Source organism: Grammomys surdaster, unplaced genomic scaffold, assembly GCF_004785775.1.
Source record: "Grammomys surdaster isolate TR1022 unplaced genomic scaffold, NIH_TR_1.0 322, whole genome shotgun sequence".
NCBI classification, from domain to species: Eukaryota; Metazoa; Chordata; class Mammalia; order Rodentia; family Muridae; genus Grammomys; species Grammomys surdaster.
Genome location: NW_021604741.1, coordinates 2042858 through 2067874, shown reverse-complemented (window position 1 = coordinate 2067874; position 25017 = coordinate 2042858). Strand labels below are relative to the sequence as shown.

At 40.9% G+C, this 25017-nt stretch overlaps 1 protein-coding gene across 1 annotated transcript in view; it reads right to left on the bottom strand.

The window, feature by feature from the left end:
- Positions 1-16786: 16786 nt before the first annotated feature.
- Positions 16787-25017, bottom strand: part of Washc3 (WASH complex subunit 3) — a 40412-nt gene continuing 32181 nt past the window's right edge. The window contains exons 6-7 of the mRNA XM_028778042.1: positions 24091-24155; positions 16787-17067 (exon numbers count right to left, since the gene is read on the bottom strand). Of these exons, the coding sequence (XP_028633875.1) occupies positions 16983-17067; positions 24091-24155 (150 nt within the window). The 3' untranslated portion in view covers positions 16787-16982. The remainder of the gene's footprint in view (positions 17068-24090; positions 24156-25017) is intronic.

The following is a 25017-nucleotide window of genomic DNA, read 5'->3' as shown; positions in this document are numbered from 1 at the left end:
GATTAACGTTGTAGCCAGCAACCAAGATTCACCTTTGGCTTTAGGGCAAAATAACAGTAGATACCAGTGAGCCTACTTCCTGATAACATGAAAAATACGTAAGGCATAATCAATCTGGACAGGAACGTCAGACCTTAGGGGCCAGAGAGCAGAGTCTGTATAACTTCTTAACAAGACCAAAGGGAAAATTGCAAACAAGGGTTCCCCATTGATGAGATTCTACTACTTCTTAAATTACAATAAATATTCCTCTAACCAATACAGTGGTCCTCTAGGCCTTGTGTGGTCACTGAACACTTGAAATGTGGTGAGTTCAGGGGCTCTGATGCACCTCTGTTGGAAGAATGCTTGCCTAATGTGCATGAAGCCCTGAGTTGTAGCTCCAGTACATTATTCAATTGGGATTAGTGCATATGCATGTAATTCCAGGACTAGGACTCTGGAGACAAGAGTCTATGGGCATCTTCAGCTAAAGAGGGAGTTGCAGGCCAGCCTAGGATACAGGAGAACATGGCCAATAGCAAAGACAGGATGAGAAGCCGGGCGGTGGTGGCGCACGGCTTTAATCCCAGCACTTGGGAGGCAGAGGCAGGTGGATTTCTGAGTTCAAGGACAGCCAGGACTACAAAACCCTGTCTCGAAAAACCAAAAAAAAAGAAAAAAAAAAAGAAAGTAAGAAAGAAAGAAAAGAAAAAATAATGCCAGATACTCATTTATATGTTCTTATTGGTAGTATGTTGGAATGCTAGGGTAAAGAAAATGTTGAAGTTTAAATATTTCTTTTTATTTTAGTATTTGGATGCTACTAAATTTCAAATAAAATACATGGCTTATACTTCCATTTGATTGGCAGAACTGCTGAAAGGCAATGCTATTTTTCTGTTGCCATAATAAAACAGCACTACCTTCCTGCTTCTTCTCACTTTTTTTTTCCCTTGTAGGGAACTTGCTCACACAAACACTAGGAAGACATTCAAAGCGTAATAAACAGATTAGTGCATTCTTATCTATTGTCTGGGATTGTTTATCTGCGTCTCAGAATTTCCATGGAGATTAGCATAATTGCAAGCTTGCTTTAATGGTCATGATGTTCTGTACAGTTTGCATATTATAAAAAAATGGTGAAACACAAGTCTTAAAAGGGCTCATTACTTTTGGCCATTAAAAAGCAGACAGACAATGGGATGGGGGAGCGCTTATATTAATAACTTTCACATCAGGCAAGTTGTTGTCTGACAGATTCAGATGGACTCACCCTTTCTAAAGAAGTTATTGCTAAATACTGCTCTCCTGCAAAGAGCTTGGGGCCAGCATCTATTAGAACACCAAATAACAATGGCCAGTTCTCAAGAGGCAGTGCTTGAAGAATTGGTTTGCTTTCAGAATGATGAACAGTAAGGGACTGTCAGAAAGGGACTCCTGGATTCAACTGCGAGTCTCCAGAGCTTTTCTCTTAGGAGCTTTTTTCTAAAATGCAATGTTTGACCATCACATTGACTTTTACCCTAATTTGCTTGGATTTTATGAACTTTCCTGGTTTACACCAACAAACTCCTGTGATTCTACAAAGTTGGTATATTCTAGCATTTCATAGAATGTGACATTGCCTCAAGGATTTGAAACCAAATGGAACTGATTATACATACAATGAAAAAGTAAACTTAGCAAGAGTCTGAGATACCACGTAAAGTATTTTACTTCCTTCTGCAAGGCTCTTTGCCTTTAGGAAGTGAGTTTGTTTTTAAATACAAATGGGCTTTGTTTAAAAAGAAAAAAAAAAGCAAGGGCTTATCCACTGTCTTTGAAGTGTAAGCAAGCAAAAGAAAAAAAAATCCAGAAGTTAAGTTATGACTTTGAAATCCAAAAGGGAGAATTACAACCCAAGGCGTGCCTGTCACACAAGAGGGTCTGCTGTGCTTCAAAACAGTTGGGAGCAGTTTATGTGTACGGATGGGCTGAGAGTACTCAGCAGACAGAGAACCTTTTGGAAGAACATGCAGTTCCTAAATACCTGTCACCAGCGTTATATTGCAGAGCCAGATGACACAGAAGGAGTCTCACGTCGAGTATTTCACACACTGGCTGGTCAGCGATGACTTCACTGTGCAATTAGCGAACAAGCTGTTCTCTCTCACATCGTCCCTTCAGGAGGAGAGACTTATTTTAACCTTGTATCCCTCCACTTTTTTTTTCTTTCTCTCTCTCTTTTTCCTCCTTCCACCCTGAATTTTGTAACCTTGTCATCTGCAACCTCTTTGACCCAGTAATTACAGTCAATATTGAAAGGCTCTGCTCTCAAATTATAATTATTAGGACAGATAAAAGGAGGGAAAAATAAATCAAACTTGGCCCTTCCATGCCAGTGCTACAGATGACATCCACCTGTGCTTTAGAAGTCTTGTGTTCAAGATGTTTCTGTACTTCTTCACCTGTAAAGTCAAGATGAGCTTTTTTTGCGGGGGGAGTGTGTATGTATATGTGTCTGTGTATATATGTGTAGATTTATGTGTACATTTGTGTATATACGTGTGTGTGTGTGTGTGTGTGTGTGTGTGTGTGTCCGCAGAGGCTAGAGGTAGTCTTCAGTGCTATCCATCTTTGTTGTTTTATCTTGTTTTTGTTTTTATTTGAGAACGGGTTTCTCAGTCTCTTATTGATTCGGATCTGGCAAAGTAGCCCAGGTTAGTTGGTCAGGGAGCCCCAGGAATCCCTCCTCAGTACTGGGATTGCAAGGATGCACCGCCATGCTGGGCTCTGTCTTACGTGAGTTCTAGGGACTGAATGAAGGTCCTTTTACTTGCACAGAAATCCCTTCTCTGACTTAGATATATTTCCAAACCTGAATGGCCCTTAAACTTCTCTTTACTAAATTAATTCTACAGAATTTTGTATTGTGCTTGTTAGTGCTTTACTCATTTAACTGAGCTGCATATTCCAACAAACTGAAAAATAATTAAGAATATTAATTAATAATAATTCTTTTATATGAAGCAAAGAAACTCTATGGAGTCTATTTCCTTCCTATTAAGTTCAACTATCTATGGAGAAAGTCGAAGGGAGACACATAATTATAGAAATATTATGGTTCTCCTATATAGGACTTGAACATCCTTCTAGAAGAATATGTTTACATATTAACAAATATCTTGGAAGAATGAGAAAATAGACTGTGTGTTTTAACTTTGTCTCCATGGTGAACTAAAACCAAACAGAAGCATCCTCAAACCTTCAGGCTTAATCCATTTTACTAACAATGAACTCCAGGAGTCTAGGGATGAACAACAAAGTTGCTTAAATGATGCCAACATTTTGTAGGTCTTAAGGATCTGGATTCATTATTGAAAAGTTTAAAGCCGGACGGTGATGGCGCACACCTTTAATCCCAGCACTTGGGAGGCAGAGGCAGGCGGATCTCTGAGTTTGAGAGTTCGAGGCTAGCCTGGTCTACAGAGTGAGCTCCAGGACAGCCAGGGCTACACAGAGAAACCCTGTCTCAAAAAAACCAAAAAAAAAGAAAGAAAGAAAGAAAGAAAGAAAGAAAGAAAGAAAGAAAGAAAGAAAAAGAAAAGTTTAAAAGTCAATGTGGAGCAAAGACAGTACTTCAGGGACTGTTCCCTTTAAAAGCAGCAGTAAACACTCACTCACTTGCTGCTACATGCTGTTAATCCCAGCACTCAGGAACTGAGATAAGAGGACTGTTATGAGTTCAAGACAAACCTGGGCTACAGGGTACCAAATCAGTCAGAGATACACCGAAAGGCCATGTATGAAGACAATCTCCAGTCTCACTCTCAGCTCTGCCGTAGACCACCCACTGTTGTCTGGGGGCTTTACTTCCTCTCTTCCCCCATCTCCAGTGGAATACATAGACCCTCCCCTCCAATCTTCCTCTAGGACTGCTCATCAATTTGTATCCCCACCCTCAACTCCAACAGGCACTCCCTGGGGACCATCAGCCAAGCGAACAAGAGCAGCAAGCAGGAGAGCATTAGATCTTCATGCTCCCTCATCTCTAAATCTAATTCCCAGCTCTGTAGCAGACTTCTGGTTGTGGCCTCTCCTGGATCTCTCTGTTTCCATTCCCAGGGAGGTAAGCAGAGCCTAGTGGAACACCCTGCCCTTCTATTTCCTGTGGACTCCCTCACCACCCCCAGATCCCATGCCCACTTCAAAGTGTCAGTTGTCAGTATCTAGAAACACATTTTACCCAGAAACCACCAGTGGCCACACGTGGCAGGATCCCAGAAGTATTCCTTATCAGACAACACAGCCACATGACCCCCTAAGAACCAGCTACAGCAACAGAAACCAAAGAACAAAACACCCACCCAACAAAGACAAGATCAGAAGGCAGTACCAAGAATTACAATCTTCCCAGCCCAGATGCCTACATGACAATGTAAAAACACACTAACAGCCAGGACAATACTGCAGCAATACAGCCAAGAAACCCTACTGCAGTATGATCTGAGCATTGGAACATAGCCAAAGCACAAGACAAGGACCTTAAAATAGTCGTTATGAATGTGATAGAGATCCTTAAAGAGGAGATGAGTAAATCTGTTTAAAATATCAACGGAAGCACAAAGAGTGGAAGGAGATGAGTAAAATGCTCAAGATCTGGAAGTGGAGGGAGAATCAATGAAGAAAACCTAAGCAGAGGGAAATGTGGAAATGGGGAACTGTGGAATGTCAGAGGCAAGCCTCACCAACAGAGTATAGAGGCTGGAAGAAAGTCTCAGATACTGAAGACATCGTAGGAGAAATGGATGCCCCAGTCAAAGAAAATGTTAAATCTAAACAACTCGGCATAAAACATCCAGGAAATCTGGGACACTATGAAAAGACCAAATCTAAGAACAACAGGAATAGAAGAAGGAGAAGAAACCCAGGTCGAAGGTGCAGGAAATAATTATAACAAAATCATAGAAGAAAATTTCTCTAACCTAAAGAAGGAGATGCCTACTAAGGTACAAGAAGCATAGAGAACAACAAATAGACTGTGCCAGATAGGAAAGTCCCCTCAGTACATAATAATGAAAAGATTAAACATGAAGAACAGAGAAATGATAAAAGTAAATTTAAGCAATATCTGTCTATGAAATCTAGCTCTATAGAAGGCACTAGAAGGAAAACGTCAAACTAAAGAAGTTAACCACACCCACGAAAACACAAAGAACCCAGACCAGAAAATCAAGAGGACACACACACACACACACACACACCACCACCACAACCATCATCACCACCACCTCCATCATCACCACCACCACCATCATCACCACCACCATCATCACCACCACCACCATCATCACCACCACCACCATCATCACCACCATTATCACCACCATCACCATCATCATCACCTCCATCATCACCACCACCATCATCACTACCACCTCCATCATCATCACCACCACCATCATCACCAACATCAAATGACAGGAATCAACAGACACTGGTCATTGATAACTCTCAACATCAATGGTTTCGATCTCCCATTGAAAAAGATGAAGACTAACAGAATGGATGCCAAACCAGGATCTATCCTTCTGCTGCATCCAAGAAACAGACCTTAACACCAAGTATAGATATTACCTCAGGATTGGAAATGATATTCCAAGTAAATGGAGATAAGAATCCTGGTGGTGTAGCTGTTTTAACATCTGACAAAATAGACTTTGATCCAAAACTAATCAGAAGAGATAAGGGAAGGACACTGCATACACATCACAGGAAAGAAACCACCAAGAGGACATTGTGATTCTCAACATCGATGCACCAAACACAAGGGCAGCCAGCTCATAACAGAAACACCACTACGGCTTAAATCACACAGTGACTCTTACACACTGACAGTGGGAGACTTAATACTCTACTCTTGACAATAGACAGGCTGCCTAGACAAAAACAAAACAGAATTGTTGAAGTTAATTAATATTATAAACCAAATGGACCTAACAGATATTGACAGAACATTTCACCTGAACACAAAAAAATAGACCTTCTTCTCAGCACCTCATGGAACTTTCTCCAAAATTGACCATATAATTGGACACAAAACAAATCTCAACAGACACAGAGAACTGAAATAACATCATCCATCCTATATGAGCACCACAGATTAAAGATGGATGTCAACCACAACAGAAAGCACAATAAAACAAAACAGAGAGCTTACAAACTTATGGAAACCGAACAACTCTCTACTGAACTAGAAATGGATCAAGAAGGAAATGAAAGACTTTCTAGAATTCAACAAAAATGAATATATAACATACTCAAACTTACGGGACATAATGAAGGCGATTCTAAGAGGCGAGCTGATAGCACTAAGTGTCTCTATAAAAGACTGGAGATGTCTCATTCTGGTGACTTGACAGCATGCTGGAAAACTCTAGAACAAAAAGAAGAAATCACACCCAAAAGGGGTAGATGGTAAGAAGTAATCAAATGTAGCATGAAATCAATAAAAACAAACAAAACAGCATAAAGAATCAATGAAACAAAAAGTCAGTTCTTTGAGAAAATCAATAAGATTGATAAACACTTATGCAAATTAACTAAAAGGAAGAGAAAGAATACCACAATTAACAAAATTAGAGATGCAAGGGGGGATATAACAATAGAAATCAAGGAAATCCAGAGATTCATTAGCATATACTTTAAAAACTATACTCCACCAAATTGGAAAATCCAAAAGAAATGGATAATTTTCTCGATACTACCATTAACCAAAATTAGACCAAGATCAGATAAGCAATATAAACAGACCTATAACCCCTAGTAAAGTAGAAGCAGTCATTAAAAGTCTCCTAACTGAAACAAATCTCCGGGCCAGATGGTTTCAGCACAGAGTCCCACCAGACTTTCAAAGAAGAGTTAATGCCAACTCTCCTCAAATTATTCCACAAAATAGAAACAGAAGAAACATTGCCCAATTTGTTTTATGAGGCCACAGTTACTCTGATACCCAAACCACATAAAGATTCAACAAAGGAAATGAATTACACACCAATTTCCCTTATGAACATAGCGACAAAGAGAATTACAAACCAATTCCCCTTATGAACACAGAGGCAAAAATTCTTAATAAAATACTCGAGAACTAATTCCAAGAACACATCAAAAAGATTATCCACCATGATCAAGTAGACTTCACCCCTGAGATGCAGGGATGGGTTAACATATGTAAATCAATAAATTTAATCTACCATATAAACAAATTGAAAGATAAAAACCTCATGACCGTCTCATTTGATGTCAAATAGGCCTTTGACAAAATTAAATTTCCCTTCATGATAAAAGTTCTGGAGAGATTAAGAATATAAAGGACAAGCTTCAATATAATAAAGGCAGTTTACAGCAAACTCTTGGCTAGCATCAACTTAAATGGAGAGAAACTCAAATCAATTCACCTAAGATCAGGCACAAGATAAGGTTATCCATTTTTCCCATACCTATATTTAATATAGTACTGGAAGTATTAGACTATTAGCTAATAAGCCAAGGATTAGCCACTGAGACAATGGAAGGAGATTAAGGGAATATAAAACTGGAAGGGGAGAAATCAAAGTACCTTTATGTGAAGATATGATAGTATATACATAAGTGTCCTAAAAATTCCACTGGGAAACTCGTACAGCTGACAAACACTTTTAGCAAAGTAGCTGAATACAAAAATAGCACAAGAAACAGTGCCCTTCCTATATACAAATGACAAATGGACTGAGAAAGAAAGCTCAGGTTTTGCAATAACCTCAAATAATAAAAAAACATCTTGGGGTAACTCTAACCAAGCAAATGAAAGACCAATATGATAAAAAATATTTAAGACATTGAAGAAAGAATTGAAGAAGATATCAGAAGATGGAAAGATTTCTCATGCTCATGAATTGATAAGATTGAAATAGTAAAAATCACCCTTTTACCAAAGTCAGTCTACAGATTCAATGCAATTGCTATCAAAATTCCAACACAATTCCTCACAGATCTTGAAAGGACTATTTTCAGCTTTGTTTGGAAATACACACACACACACACACACACACACACACACACACACACACCAGCTAAAATAATCCTGAGCAATAAGAGAACTGCTGGAATTATCACCATTCCTTATCTCAAATTGTAGTACAGAGCTATAGAGATAAAAACAGCTTTGTTATGGCATAAAAGCAGACACGTTGATGTCAGATGTGTCTAATTGAGGATCTAGCTATAAATCCACACAGCCATAGACATAGAATATTGAGAAAGAATCCAGAAACACACACTGGAAAAAAGAAAGCATCTTCAATAAATGATGCTGGTCAAACTGGATGGCTGCCTGTGGAAGAATCAGAACAGACCCAGATTTATCACCTTGTACAAAACTAAAGCCCAAGTGGATCATAGATCTCAGCATAAAACTAGAAACATTGAACTTGATAGAAGAGAAAGTCCAGAATAGCCTTGAACTCACTAGCACGGGCAAAGGCTTCCTAAAGAGAACATTGTTAAGATAAGTGTTAAGATCAACAAGTAATACATGGAACTTGACAAAAATAAAAACTGTAAAGCAAAGGCCACCATTATTTGCACAAAGTGACAGCTTACAGAATAGGAAAAGACTTCACCAACTTCACATCCAAAATGTATAAAGAACTAAAAGAATTTGACACCAAGACAGTAAATAACCTAATCAAAAATGAGGTATAGATCTAAACAGAGCATTATCCGCAGAGGAAGCTCAGATAGTTGTGAAACAGAAAAATGCTCAACATCTTTAGTCACCAGGGAAAAGTAAGTCAAACCTATTTTGAGATTTCATCTTACACTTGTTGGAATGGTTAAGATCAAGAAAACCAGTGAGAGCTCATGCTGGAGAGGGTGTGGAGGAAGGGGAACACCATTCTGGGGAGTGTAAACTTGTATAGCTACTAAGGAAATTAGTGTGGCAGTTCCTCAGGAAGGTGGGAATCTATCTACCTCAAGATTCAGCTATACCACTTGTCACAGCTTGGGTTTCTATTACTGTGAAGAGACATGATGACAACAGCAACACTTGTAAAGGAAAAGATTTAATTGGGGATGGCTTTACAGTTTCAGAGGTTTGATCCATCACTGCCATGGTGGGAAGCTTGGTGGGATGCAGATAAATGGTGCTGGAGAAGGAGCTGAGAGTTCTACATCTTCATCTGCAGGCAGCAGAACGAGATTGACTTGATCTTCTGCCTCTACAGTGACTTACGTCCTCCAGCAAGTCCACGCCCACTCTAAGGCCACACCTACTCCAAGGCCACACCTCCTAATAGTGCCGCCCCCTATGGCCCAAGCATTCAAATACATGAATCTATGGGGCCCGTTCCTATTCAAGCCACCACACCACTCTTGGGCATATACGGAAAGGATGCTTCATCCTACTTGGATGAACACTTGCTCAAACACATTCACTGATGCTCTATGTTTCAATAGAAGCAATCTACATATCCCTCATCAGAAGAATGGATAAAGAAAATGTGGTGCTTTATACAACGGAATATTACTCACCATTAAGAAAAATGAAATCATGAAATTCACAGGCAAATGGTCAGAACTAGAAAAAAAATCATCTCAAGTAAGGTGTCCTAGACTCAGAAAGACAAACATAGTATGTGTTTGCTTATGTGAGGATACTAGCTGTTAAGTCAATGGTAGCCAACTCTAATCCATAGAACCACAGAAGTTAGGTATAGAGTAAGGGAGGAGGGGAGACAGAGGGCTCTCCCTAGGAAAGGGAAACAGAACAGATATCATGGATAGATGAATGATGGGGGCAAGAGACTGGCAAGATTAAGGTGATGTGGAAGGAGATGAGAAAGAGAGAGAGAGAGGGAGAGGGAGAGGGAGAGAGAGCTAAAATCAAGGGCCACTTGAGGAGCAGCATGGAAACCTTACACAGGAGAAGCTTCTTAAAAGATATACATATATGAATGTGATTTAAATAAAATCACCAAATAATGGGGAGACAGAGTCCAAACTGGACATCACGTCACCAAATGAAGCTTCCAGTACTAGGAATGGTTACATCTAATTGAGATGTTAGTTAAAGGGGTACCATGAGGATCTCCAAAAAATCCATCCTGTTGCAAGACTATTTTTCTCCCAAAAAACGAATGGCATGACTGTATTGTTGAAGAAAACACCTACACTAATCATTGAACTTGAGGAAGTCAAGCCAACGCCCACATAGGGCCCTTTATCCCTGTGTTCTAGCATGTTTGGTATAGGAAGGTACTGTACATACTACCAAAGGGAAAAACATAAACACCAACAAAGCTACAGAGGGTTTTGATGCACAGTGCCCATCTGCCTGAATGATATGCTAATGTAATGGTGGCACAATCTTGTGGGATTAGCCAATCTATATCTGATTTGACCTAAGGCCCATTCCAAATGATTGATCCAACACTGCTTGGTGACCAAGAACCTGAGACTAGATGGCCCATGGGCCTAGGCGAAAAGCGAATGGACACATGGTCCCATTCCCAACCCAGAATCTTTCTCCAATTGATAATCACTTGCAAATGAAAATTTAGTTTTCCCCAAGGGAGTCTTACTGGGGAAACAAACTACTCTTAAGGGTAGGCTGTGTGCCCAGCAGTAGATGGCCAACAAAAAATGAACTCAATAGCATCTTCAGAGATTTCTTGTCTCCTAATATCTTGATATGTCTTTTAAAAAAATTTTATTATACATGTTTATATTCTATTTATTTCTATTATATAGAATAAAATATATTCTCCATCTCCCCTCCTCCCTCTCTGCCCCCCTCTCTCTCTCTCTGTCTCTCGTTTAACCTAAAGGTCCTTTGTGTATATAGTTTGGCTACCAGTTTTGTGTTTTTATAGGATCCCAAGTTTTCGAACAAGTAGTTCTGTGGTCTATATCTGTTTCCTGTGCCTTTGGTGGTGGTGGAGGGTCTTTTCCTTTTGTTTGCTTACATTGGCCTATTACGGATATGTTCATTTTTGTTTTATCTAATTTTATTATCCCTTAGAAGTCTAATTTCTAATGAAGAAAGGGGGTGGATCTCAACTGGAAAGGAGGTGGAGAGGCGCTGGGAGCAGCAGCTGGAGGGAAAATCATGACCAGGATGTATTCTATGAGAAAAAAAATCTATTCTCAATAAAAGGAAACGAGAGAGGTGCAGAGATTGTAAAATGCCTACAACTGTTGACTGACTGCAGACAGAGGTGTTTTAGTTCACTGTGCTATTCTGCCTCTCCTCTGCAGCTGAGATTATTTCCAATTAAGAAGACAAGGCTTCATAAGGAAACTCTTTTCTCTCAAACTTCCCTTGCCATTGTAAGCGATGGAAGCTTCAGTCAGGAGCTGACAGCAGGCAAATTAAATGTTCCTGGGCCTTTCTTGAGCTCCCTGAATTATAGGACCTGTGCATCTGACATACAAAGCTCACCCCACGAAAAAGAGAAATCTCACATTTATTACAAAAAAAATGTTCTAAAGGAAAAAATATAAAAATGAAGGAACAAAAATAAAGATAAAAGCAAACATTATTTATGCTGTGGCTTGTTATGTGGCTTCTTATATTGCATTTTAATTTGGGAATGATATTAACAGAATATAGTTAAGTATAACTACTTCTACTTTAAAAAGTTCTTACATTAATACTACAGCAGATTTGTCTGTGTTTTGTTTTTGTTTTTTTTTTTTGAGAAAGTGTTTCTCTGTGTAATTCTGGCTGTCCTGAAACTAGCTCTGTAAACCAGGCTGACCTTGAACTCAGAGATCCAACTGCCTCTGCATCCTGAGTGCTGGGACGAAAGGTGAGCACCACCTCCATGTGGCTGGCAGATTTTTTTTTTTAAAAAAATGAACTCTTATTTTGGTTTTTTCTTTTCTTAGTGCTAGGATGACAAGTGTCATTTCACTCTGGTCATGTTATTCTGGCTTTCAAAGGGACCAAATGCGGTAACAGGGATAAAGAAGATAATCTGAGGCACGACAAAGAAGCCCTGTGCTGTGTGTCCTGGCACAGGCATTACTTTAGACTGAATTCAGTTGTCCTTCAACAGATCAGAATAAAGAAACTATTTCTTAAGGCAATTTTAGAAGACGGACTGGAAAACAAAGCCAATGTGCCCATACTAGGCAATTCTAGAACTTTCTCATCTTTGGGATATAAATTATAGAATTAGATCAGGGCCAGGTAGTGATATTTTGGCAGATGCAACATATGAAGCAATTCCTCTGAAGACAATTCAGATGTCTATATTAGACATGGACACATAGGCCTGGAGGGTCTACTCAAGAAGGGGCCAGTATGCTCATGTGAGTTTCTTGGTGATTTCCCTGAATGTTCCAGAGATGATATGGAAGTATATAGACCATGGCATGATAGGTAAAGAAGAGTTCATGTCTTGGAAGAGAGAACAAGAATAAAGAATATTCATGGTACATGCAAAGTTCATTAACAATAATGGGAGGAAATGGGGCCTCATTCATTTAATAACTGTTGTGTATCTTCAATGTACAAAGCCCTATTCTGTTAGCTTAACTGAAAAGGCCAAGGTTGCAATTAAATTAACAGTCTATTTACAGTCTAACTAAAGCATTGGGAGCTGCTGGGATAGCTCAGTGGTTAAGCGGTGCTTGCTGTTCTTCCAGAGCAAGATACCGACAGAGAGTCTCCCTAGGGCTTTAGCTAAATTGTGGCTGTGAGCAAACTATCAAGTCTGGAAAAGAAACATAAAGGGAGAAAGTTGGAGCATCCCCAGGGCACACACAGAACAGGATGCTGCATGTTCCCACAGGCCAGAGTAGAAAGCCTTCCTTATATATGAACTGAGCAAGAGCCCTTGGGAGAAGGAACTAGTCCTGTCAAATAGTCCCTAGCCTAAGAGATAGTTTGCAACCAAAGATTTAGGAGGAGGCTTTAAAACCAAATATCAGGCCCAAGTAAATCACTAGTCATTCCAGTACAAAGAGCAAACAAATTAAAATCCTAGGAACATATAGAACATTCCTAAACCTGATGGTGTGTCTGTGGAGAATTTTCTTAACTGCTAATCAATGTGAGAGGGCCCAGGCTACTGTGGGGAGATGCTAGCCCTGGGTGGGAGGGCCTGGGGTATGTAAGAAAGGTAGCTGAGCACACAAGGGGACAGAAGCCAGAAGCTGTGTTCTGTGATTCCACATCAGTTCCTGTCTCCAGGTTCCTGCTTGAGTTACTGTCCTGACTCCCTCACTGACAGCCCGTTACTTGGAAGTGCAAGCTAAATTAAACCTTCTCCGTTCCCAAGTTGGTTTGGTCAGTGTTGTGTCACAGCAAGAAAGGTGCAAACTAGGAAATTCAGGTGTACACTCAGGAATGGTACAGCTGAATCATATTACTCTTGATTTCCACGATGGCTGCACCTGCTTTGTTTGCAGTGAGTAGGGTTCATCTTTCATGGCATTGGTCCTACATGCTTTCAGTAGAAAATCTGTCCCCCAGGGGCGCATGTATTTGAACACGTGATGCTTGGTTGGTGGCGTTGTTTTGGTGGGGGGTTATGCTGGAGGAAATCCATCACGGGGGATGGTTTTGAGTGTTTCCAACCTCATCACACTCCTAGTTCACTTCCTCAGCACGGGTTTGCAGGTGAGATCTCAGCTTCCCGAGTCAGCTTCCTTGCCTGCCTGTCACTAGGAACTGTCCACTGTGATCAGTGCATTCATTTATAAGCTACTTTTATCACAGCAACAGAAAATTAGCTGATATACTTGTTAGAAGGTGTTGAAGTAATTATTTAAAATGGTGGCACCCAATCTTGCTTGTTCTTAATCAGCCGCCACCTTCCCGACTAGACATGACCTATGGCCATGAGCTGCGGCATATTCTTACCACGACTCAGGCATGGCCAGATACACTGGCCCTGCCACCCATGAGATGCCAGCGAGGGAGATGGCTCTGCCGATCTTCCATGCTGTCTCCACAAGGCTGAGCTGAGCCCAGACCATCCTGCCATCCACGTGGTACCCGATAGAAATGAGACTCTAACGCTTAGATTATCCAAAGGCTTTATATGTTTGGTAATGCTCAATAACAAGAGGCCCATACAATTAGAGGTGTAACTCAATACCCAACCTAGATATATCAACTACCTTTGACTGCTAGAGACAGGTGCACATCAGCTACCGTGTTCCCCTCTCTCCGACCCTCTCTTCCCAATAGCTCCTCCTCTTCCTTCTCCTCTTCCTCTCCTTACTCCTCCCATTATTAGTTCCTCCCAAAATACTAAGTTCAGTGTAGTGGGAAAAATATCGCTACAAGCAGTGATTTGAGTATGTGTCTGTGTGTGGAGGGGTATGGTATAGAGGCATAACGAATTCAAGGCCGCACTGATTAGGCACAGATTACTGAATTCAACAGCACAAATGAGAACAGGTTTAGGAGAAACAGTAGATGCAACTGAGAATTTTACTTTGGAGCACTTTGGACATCCAGGTGACAGTTCCCCAGGATCAAAGGAGATGCAGCAAGTCTGGAGCATGTGTGTGTGCATGCGTACGTGTGTGCGTGTGGGCGTGTGTGTGTGTGTGTGTGTGTGTGTGTGTCCTCGACTGGAGATGGAGATTTGGATGAATCAGCTTGGTTGGTGAAACCATAGACCTGGATAATGAAAGATATGTATTGACAGTGTTTCAACTTCTAGTAGTTATTATTTTTGATTGATCTTCCAGTGTTCCAATATCCAGTCAGTGGAAGCCTATTCACATTGGTTATTTTGTCTTTCTGAGCCTCACCTGGATTGTTTCTAATATTAATAGATCCCTTGCCTTCCCATATGATATTGTATTCCTGGCATGTGTTCTTCTCTTCCTCTCCCCCTCTACATATACTCCCTCCCTCCCTCCATCCCTCCGTCCATCCCTGCCTCCCTCCCTGTCTCCTCCTCCTCCTCCTCCTCCTCCTCCTCCTCCTCCTCCTCCTCCCCCTCCCTCTCTCTCTCTCTCTCTCTCTCTCTCTCTCTCTCTCTCTCTCTCTCTCTCTCTCTTTCGGCTTAAAGCTACCCATTTTCCCTTAGAGGTCTCACAGGAAAGGTGCTGGGGAGGGACACTCCCAGTTGATTTTATCCTACAGTCTTGTTAAACCTGCCTGAGTTCTATGTTGGCTACTCTCATCTCCAAGACTGCAGAGAGGATATCAAGCCATACTCTTAAGACTATACAAGATCAGTGAGAAAAGCCAAACTTCCAGTTCTCGCAGCTGAACCTAAGGCCCGAACTGACGGTCACCGTCTGCTTTCTCTACCATCTGTTTTAGAAGGGAGTATACGGACTAGAGGATTCGGAAGAAACTAACGTTTTGTATGAACCCATAATGTTGAAGCTATTATACGTTTGTCAAAACCCATAGAACTGCCCAGAATAGTGGGTCTCAACAGAATCTGGAGACTAGTTAAAAATAATATATTAATATTTATTAATTTAACAAATGTATCACTAAAGCAAGATCTTAAAAATAGGGAAAGTGGGGTGAGGTGAATTTATAGGTCTATGTATACTGTCTACTTAAAAGTCTATAAATTTAAAATTATTTGAAAATAAAATCTAGATAAATAAAGAAATGAGAGACTGGGAGCTTCATCCTATGTCAGGGTGCTTGCCTAGCATCTTAGTACCAAGCCAAACAATGAACATAGTGTCAAACATTCTTTTCTTTCCTATATACTGTATCCCTCATTTCTTCTTCTGGCACAAGTCACACCTGTAGGACATAGTTCTGAACTCATATTTACCCGCAGCACCAATTACCCAGGCATTTTGGTCTGGTAACAATTTCAGGATTGTCTTCAATACTCTGTAAGCCTATCTTTCCATGGAAGCACATCCTGGAAGTAGGGGTAGCTACTGTCCTTGGAGACCCTTCTCTTGGTGGGTTATGGAAGCTGCCTAACCAAGGATCTCAGCTCCATCAGCATCCCTGCAGATCTCAGGGCACCCAAGCCTAAACTGGCAGCCTGGATGATACATCTTCACACTGGTTTTCTCCCCTGGTTCTTCCTGTTCTCTAAATTATGTTTCCTGGGATAATCCCACAAATGACCCACATAGACCCAAGACCTTTTCTTGGGCTCCACTTTCGTGGGCCTAAACTAAGAACCCAATGAATCAAGTGCTTTTATATATCGTAACACTGTAGAAAACTTTCTAGGCTGTGTTCAAGTAATTTGTTATGAAGATTTACTTGCAAGGTGATGCGAGAACATTTTAACTTTAGAAATGTAATGTTCTGACAAGGAGACCAAGGAGTTGATACCAGTGATGACTGCACTCTGAACCACGCTATAATCACCCCCACTATTTCTATTTAGTAATAGATACAATAAGATATCTGACTTTGGTTATATATAAACTATTGGCTAAGGCATACACACACACACACCACACACACACACAGACACACACACACACATACACACACATACACACACATAATCAAATACTGTCAATGAATTCCATAACAGCTGTATATAAGTTTCCAACACTGACTGGAAATCTCACTGCTGTACTAATTTCCATCAGAAGTTTCTTCAATAAGCTTACAAAATACACAATAATTTTCAAACTAACATTCACTAAATTGAAAACGTAGTCACATTCTCTTATTTCTACATGAAGTCTGTTTTTGATCAGTAAACCCAAACTAACTCCATTTTAGAATGTTCACTGAGCCCATCTTACTATTCACAGTGCTTGTAGCAATTTATGTTGTTCTACTGTTAACTTCAGAGCATTTTATTTGGTCAACAAACCATATTGAAAGATTATAAATGCTTTATTATTATTATTATTATTATTATTATTATTATTATTATTATTTTTACACAGAGAAAGGCTGGGGTAGGTGCGTAGCTTCTGGTGATTTTCATCCCCGAGAGCCAGAGCTTAGGGTCCATCCTGGATGCAGACACATCCTTCCACATTCTGTGTGGCTCTCATCATCCAGCTTAGTCACTGAAGGAAGACTCACTATCTGAACTTTCTTCTATGGCTTTTTCACTTTCGCCATTAGGCACTGGGGCATTTGGCTTCCTGAAAAAGAAGGGAAAAATTTAAAGGTTTTTTTCCAACTGAAGAAAGCACTTACAAACTGTAAATTAGCTTCATCTTGGAATACTGTTGCTAATAAATCTGCCACATCTGTGTCCTTTACCAGGAACCTCCAGCACTTCACCCCAGAGTGCTGCTCTCCACTTCTGCACTCTGCTTGGGGATTAAGCGCTATTCCTGCAGAGGCCACAGCACTCCTGCCAGCCTTACCCAGTGTGCTCCCTCGGCACCCACCCCCCAGCATCTTATTACCATGGAGACGCAACTATAGACAGGGAAGTGATCTGTATAGGCTGGCACACCCGCCCAGGGTTTGGTTCTGCCAGCTTTGAGAGCCAGCGCACTGAGGTACAGGGGAGAAGTCAGGAATGGAGAGAGGGAAAGCTGTGGGAACTCAGAAGCAGAAAGGAGTTCAAGAATGGCCTAGAAGCATGGGCAATATGGAAGTTCTGTAGGGGAGGAGCGCATGGTCAAAGAAGGTTCTTAATGTCATGGGATGTTTTCACTTATGGGCTTTTTGTTTTTGTGTTTTTATTCTAGAGAATGAATATAAAAAGTATGAGTTGTTTAAAAAAAAATGACTGTCTCAAAGACAGCACAACAGGAAACATTGCTTACACACAAATTTTGTATGAGTGTGCTATACTAAACAAAATGGAAACTTAACAGGGCTTTTGAAAGTCACTTTGAGAGGCTGGGCAGATGGCTCAGGCCTTGGAAGTGTGAGGAAGAAGAGGGGAGGAGAGGGGAGGAAGGGAGGGGAAGGGAGGAGAGGAGAAGGGAGGGGAGAGAGAGAGAGAGACAGAGAGAGAGAGAGACAGAGAGAGACAGAGAGAGAGAGAGATCTCCTTTCATCCCTCCATATGTGGGTATGTACTTTTCCATCACGATTTATTTAAGATTTATTACTGCCTTCCTTTTCTCTAATGTATGTTTTTGTTATCTTTGTTAAAATGCCTGTTGCTATGTGGGCTTATATCTGAGTCCGCTAGTCTGTTCCATTGATCTGTGTCATTATTGCGGCTCTGTAGTATAAACTGAAACCAGGTGTGGTGACAGCTCAGCTTTACAGTCTCTACTATGGGTTGCTTTTCCTACCCAGGATCTTTTGTCCTTCCACATGAGTTTTCTGACTGGTCTTCTCTGCAGAACAACTGGGACTTAGATGAAGAACCACACTGAATGTGCAGACTGCTGTGCAGGAAACCATTCTCATAACAGCACTTTTTCTAACTCTACTCACATCATTTCAGTCACGTGGTACAAGCCTGGCCAATCATAGCAAGATGCTTCCTGGGGACTCAAGCACAGACAATCAGAATGTGTCTTTAGAGCCCAGCTTTGGATTATGAAGCAGAAGAGGCTTTCTTTTTATTCAGCAGGCAAAACTGAAGACTTCCTGCTGGGCCCACCCATTGCTAGGATTCAGAGAGGAGAGTCCTCAGTAGCAGGAGACACACGGTGTGATGAGGCAGGCGGACAGAAGGATGTCAGCCTTCAGCTATCCTGAGACTTTGAGTCTCCAGTGCCTGCATTTCACACCAGGAGCCAGTAGCTTCCCCTAAGGCTCAAGTTAATCTACATGGGTTTTGTAATTCTGAACATGGGGAGTTTAAAACACATGGATTGTTGATTTAATATTCTTTATTAAATAAAGATTTAACTTTGTGCTTAAAACCATAGCCACTTGAAGGATATACAAATCAAATAAACATTCTTTGGAAAAATATGTATACAGATACTTTGAAATCACTTTTTTATTTTCTTTACATCTAAAGCAGTTGAATTTAACAAAGACTATATAACAAAATATTGTTAGAATAACTATGGCTGAGCAGAAGGTGGCAGAGAGAAATCACAGTATTTCCTCAAATGGCTTTCCTATGGATTTTTAATGTCACACGATACTGTTGTCAATTAGTGGTCTGTGAGAGCTCTGTTTATAGCAACAGGCACTCTTGAGGGAAGAGTGGACACTAAGGTTCTGAACAGACACAGCACCGACTAAATACAAACCTCAAGAACCCACCCCTAGATGGACAGCTACAGGAAATCAACTGCAGCTGTGAGAGGCAAGATTGGGTCATCCAGCCCCAAGTGGTCAGTCTAAAACCATACACACGAGCAAGTCCTACTAAGTGGTCTAAGCGGGATGGATGTAAGTGTGTTTGTGTGTGTGTGTGCATGTGTGCACATTTGTAAACATGCATTGTATATAGGACTGTATATATGTACATCAATTATAGAAGTGGTCATACATTTCAGAGGGAGCTGGTGGCACGGAAGGAGCTGAAGAGGGAACTTTGGAGATGGTGAAGAACAGCATCTGTGTATTTAATTCTCAAAATAACAAAAGCCTAAAAATCACAGTTGGGATGACAGTGTAGCTCAGTGGTGGAGTGTGTACTTATTATTTGTGAGTCCCTGGGTACATTTCCTAGCACAAATGTCCGATATGGTCTTGCCAGTAGCTGCTACTTAGGAGTCGAGAGCTGGCAACTAAAAAATACTGAATGAGTGAAAACTCAGACCAAGTAAAATCCACTTCTCTTTTGGAATCATCCAGTTGTGGAATTGAGATCTATTTTAACCTGTTCAACCCCAATCTTTGTTCCATCACATGGTTGGATAGCTAGTCGGGGAACTGACAAGAACACTGATAAATGTGGAATTTCTTTGGAAATTCTGCCATGTTTATCAAAGTTTCCCATTTTCTCATGTCCCCCGCTGTAGCTTCGTGAAGAGTTGGATAAAGTGGCCACTTGTATTTACTCTGTTTGTCAGGAGAGCATGAATGTTTGTAGACCTGGCTCCATCTCATCCGCACTGGCTAGTTTTATGTCAGTTGGACACATGTACAGTCATCTCAGAAGAGGGGGCCTCAATTGAGAAAATACCTCCATAGGATCTGATTGTAGGCAAGCCTGGAGAGCACTGTCTTAACTAGTGAGCAATGTGTGTGTGTGTGTGGGGGGGGGGGGGAAGCCCATCGTGGGTGGGTTCTATAAGAAAGCAAGTTGAGCAATCCAGAAGAAGCAAGCCACTAAACAGCACTGCCCACGGCCTCTGCATCAGCTCCTGCCTCCAGGTTCCAGTCCTGCTTGAGTTCCTGTCCTGACCTGCACCAATGATGAACTATGATCTGGAAGTGTAGGCTGACTAAACCCTTCCCTCCCCTCCTTGCTTTTTGGTCATGGTGTTTCATCACAGCAACAGAACCCAAACTAAGATCCCATCCCAGGTGAGCAACTCCTCAGTAGCTTTCCCAGCTCCAGATCTGATCCCCAACATAAGGTGAAAAATAAAAAGTCTGTTCTTTGCTACAAAGCTGGAAGTAGAGGTTTTCAGTTTGACAAAATAGAGTATAATTTTAAAAGATGGTGTTCTGTGTATGAAATACGCCTCTTGAAAGCATGAGGGTATATGTAAGTTATGACCTCAAGGCTTGGTAAATCCATTGTTTAGAATTTGCCACATATTCCTCATTAAAACACCCACAAATCACAGCTAACATTCACTAAACACTCACTGCCTGGCCAGAACTCTGCTGAGCACCTACATCATTACTGAGATGCTGAACCTTTTTATTTCCCACCTCACTGATGACTCCCTGGCTACAGAGATGGAGAGTGGCAGGCAGACTCTAATCCCTATTGCCTCATGCTGACTGCCTCTTATCTAACTGAGTCTGCACCTCCCTTAATCACCAGGAACTTGCTCCTAAGATGCACAGGGTCAAAGGCCAATCTGTCATCCTAGAGGCACAAACGTACTCATTGTTAAGCAATACCAATACCCTGAACTAATGCTTAGGGACACAAAGGGGTGAAGCTTGTTTCCTGGTAAGAAAATCTAGGCATTGATTGAAAGAATTTTAAAAGCATAATTTACTCATTCTGTATTTCTGGATACAACATAAAGCAGATTAATCTCTGAATAAAGATTAATTAAAGGTATCAATTTTCCCCTTAAACTCTTAAGTATGACAGTGACATTCCCATGTCTTCTTATGACAGTAGCACCAAAACTAATTTTGAGAAGCTTGGGATTAAAAAAAAATTAAAACAATTAGAAGTATCAAACAAATATTTGTTCAGTAATTATCAACCATTTTTGTCAGTTTTACAGACATTTCAAATTCGAGGATACACTTCCTAAATTTTCCAGTAAACCCACCAATCTTCGTCATATAAGTTCTACTTTAAAGTCATGTGCTTTTAGCTTCCAACTCTGGCTGTACAAGAGCCAGCCAGCCAGCAGGCTCACTGAGCACTGCTTACTCCTCTCAGCTTCAGTGTCTCTCTGTTCAGGACAGACAGACCCTAGCCTAGCTCTCCTGACAGTTATTTGTCTTATTCCCTGAAGCTAATAAAAACAGGGTGTATTAAAAGTTATACTTTTAAAGGAAAGAGAATCAGGACACTTTTTACTGCAAGTGCTTGGAAGAGGATTATTTTGTACCTAAGATTCTAATTAACACTGTGCTCTCCTTGGATGGCACATCTCTTCTTGTATTTGCCGTCAGACTTCTGTGCAGCACCAGAACGCCTCAGAACAAGATGGCTGTTCCACAGACACTAAGCTGAAGGGAGATGTGAATGGTTGTAGTGGCAACTGGTTAGTGAGTCAGTCCACTCCAAGCAGTGCCCTGGTGGCCACCGCATGTACCATGAGGTAATGGGTCAGAAGTCAGCTGTGGTTACGGAAGCTTTCGGTAAGGCCATGCTAACTGTTACTGGAATCTACCCTACAAGTTGGCACCCATCTCATCACAGCTGAATGTTCTCAACATTTGTAGACAATGACATAGACTCACATTTGCTAATGGTAAGATAAGAGCATACTGTACCCCTGGATCTCTTAAGTGACAATACTTAATCCTCTTCAAGAACAAGGAGTTACCTAGGCAACAAGATAGGGGAAAGAAAGCAGTCCCAAGGAGAGTGAAGACAACATATAAAAATGCCAGAAGGGAATAGGAAGATGACATGTTCAGATAAATACAGGTCATCTGCAATGGCTGTACAAAAGCAATGGACAGAAGTAGCAAGAACTGGAGAAGTAATCCAGGACACGATGCGAAAAGCATTTACATGCGACAGTTAGACACTATACGTGGAAGGCAAGAATGAAGTGATGAGCACATCCATGCAGATTGACTGGGATGGCTTCAAAGAGAACACAAAAGCACATCAGGTGCCACTGTCACAATTCAGTGAGAGATGATGAGAGGCAGAACGAGCAGCAGTGGGCTGTAGGCATGCGAGCACGTGTAAGAGATACTGAAGACAGCAAGAGTCATAGTGACTGACGTGACAGGGAAGAGGAAAGGAGCAAAAGTGACTTCAGGTTGTAGTGTCAATAGCTGTTGAATGAAAGGACCATGTGTAGAGACTTTGTTTGGGAAGGAGATGAAATGAAACAAGCAGACCATAGACTGGACATGTAGATCATGCAGATGCTTACAGGACACTGTCTTTCCTGTCCTCCAGAGTGAAATGCCACCATTTTAGAGGTCATTTTTGATCTTCCTTATTATTTATGGCCTATGGTGTATTTCCAGAAGTATAAAAGGAGTCTCATTCGATGGTAAATGTACTTGTAACTATACAAAGTGAGCACCAAAAATAGATTAAATCCAAATGTCCAACTCTTATTAAACTACATGCCACAACTCATCTACTTTTAAAGTGTCAGAAACAATTTCCAGAACACATATTAAACAACGCAGATTATCTTTTGTCCAAGTCACCAAGCCACATAAGTGCAGTTGATTTTTTTGCCATTTGGAAATATACCAAATGAACATACATTTTGGAAAATCCATTGTTGGCAGGTTTAAAGACATTCTTGAATTTTACATTTTTGAAGATAAAATATGAGATGACTTTTATGGTGTTTCATTTCCAAAATGTACACCTTTTCCTCAAGTGCTGGAGCCAAGAAAAATTCCAAAGCACACTGCTAGCACAGTCTGAATGCCTGGGGAGCACAGGGGCAAGCAAAAGCTCCAACTAGAAAGAATCTTTACTCAAGTATCTGGATGCGTGTAAAGCAGAAGAGTTGTAAAGAACTCATTAAGATATATAATTTATTGAGATGACCCACATAGCAAAGTCGGTGTGGATGGAATGAATTATTATCAATGTTCTGAGCTATCATTTCTCAGTATTTCTAAAAGACAATTTATAATACACATATAAACTGGCATCTGTCTCATAATAACCATGAATGTGTACCCTGGGTTACTGTTTATCCTAGTTACTTCTCAGACTGGCTTAACCTAGGTCATGGTAGAATACACTTCTTATGTGTTATAGCCTTGAGTAGAATCGGAGGTAGATAATATCTTGTCACATCATTGCCAAAGAAAAAGTCATTTTGAGGAAAACAACAGCAACAACAATAGCAACAGCAGCAACAACAGCAGCAACAACAACAGCAACAACAACAGCAACAGCAACAACAGCAGCAGCAACAACAGCAACAGCAACAACAGCAGCAACAGCAACAACAGCAGCAACAGCAGCAACAGCAACAGCAGCAACAGCAACAGCAACAACAGCATCAACAACAGCAACAGCAGCAACAGCAACAACAGCAGCAACAACAGCAGCAAAAACAGAAGCAACAGCAACAACAACAACAGCAACAACAATAACAACAGCAGCAACAGCAACAGAACAGCAACAGCTGCAACAACAAAGGCAACAACAACAACAGTAACAGCAGCAACAGCAACAACAATCCCTACATGCCCAGCCACCAAATTCTGAGCAGACTCCTTACTGAATTCACCTCCTGAAGTGTGCCAGGGCTGGTTTTAGTGGCCTACAATATTTCCTTTTCTTTTTAGCATAGCATGGGCATGATTTAGGATGATCATATCCTCAACTATGAAATGTTGTATAGGAAGCATGAGAGAGAGAGAGCTTGGAATATTTTTTTTTTGTAACTGACACGTTTTCTACCATGTAGATGTGATTTTATAGAAATATTACTTACTCCAGTAGTTCTGGGTCCAGTCCTTCTGAGATCATCTTGTCTCTGATTGCCATCACTGGAACACCCTATCAAAGAGAAAGGGTAAGAATGCAGTTATCAGAAAGCCTTCCTCATTATTCCCATGAACAATCTAAGGGGTACATGGAGGCACCTCAGATTTAAAGCAGCTCTCCCTTTTCCGCTAATGGAGGTGTGTGCAGAGCTCTTGAAGGATCTCAGGATATGCATGTCTTACACTGACCCGATGGAATCAGCACTATCTAATCCACATAAACCCAAACTGAGTCACCGGGACTATCACTGCTGCTGCAATGCAGGGCGAGACAACGACATACTCACCAAAAGACGGAGAGCACTGAGAGCTCAGATGCCAGGAAGTCTGGCTAAACTGATAGAATGAATATTTAACTATGCTATCAAATAATAATAATAAATTTCAGAGCTTTTAAAAACATAGCGTATGTAAGTGAAATGTTCATGTAATAACCAAACACTTTGATTTCATTTAGACACTGTAGGACTATAGAATCTAAGCAGCATATTATATATCTCAACACCACTACACACATGACACAGAACAAGGAATATAGTGGTAAATTGAGAAACATTGATACCACATGAACATCTGCGTTCAGGTTAAGACTATTGAAGTTGTAAGAAAGGGATACATTAGAAACAAATCCAAATGCATTTGAAAACAAGGGCTCAGTTGCTGAGTAAACAAACCCACACCTTCACACCACTGGGTGTGGCTATGTCACAAAACCTTTGGGGGCACTAAATGGTTTCTCAAAGTAGTTCACTCCAAAATTAATTCAAAATTAAATGCACGATGAATCTGAGGTGTTTCTGTCAGCACTTACTTGTGCTGTGGCCTTGGCTCTCGACACCCAGCATGCGCACACTGCTCTGTACACAGTAGCATGC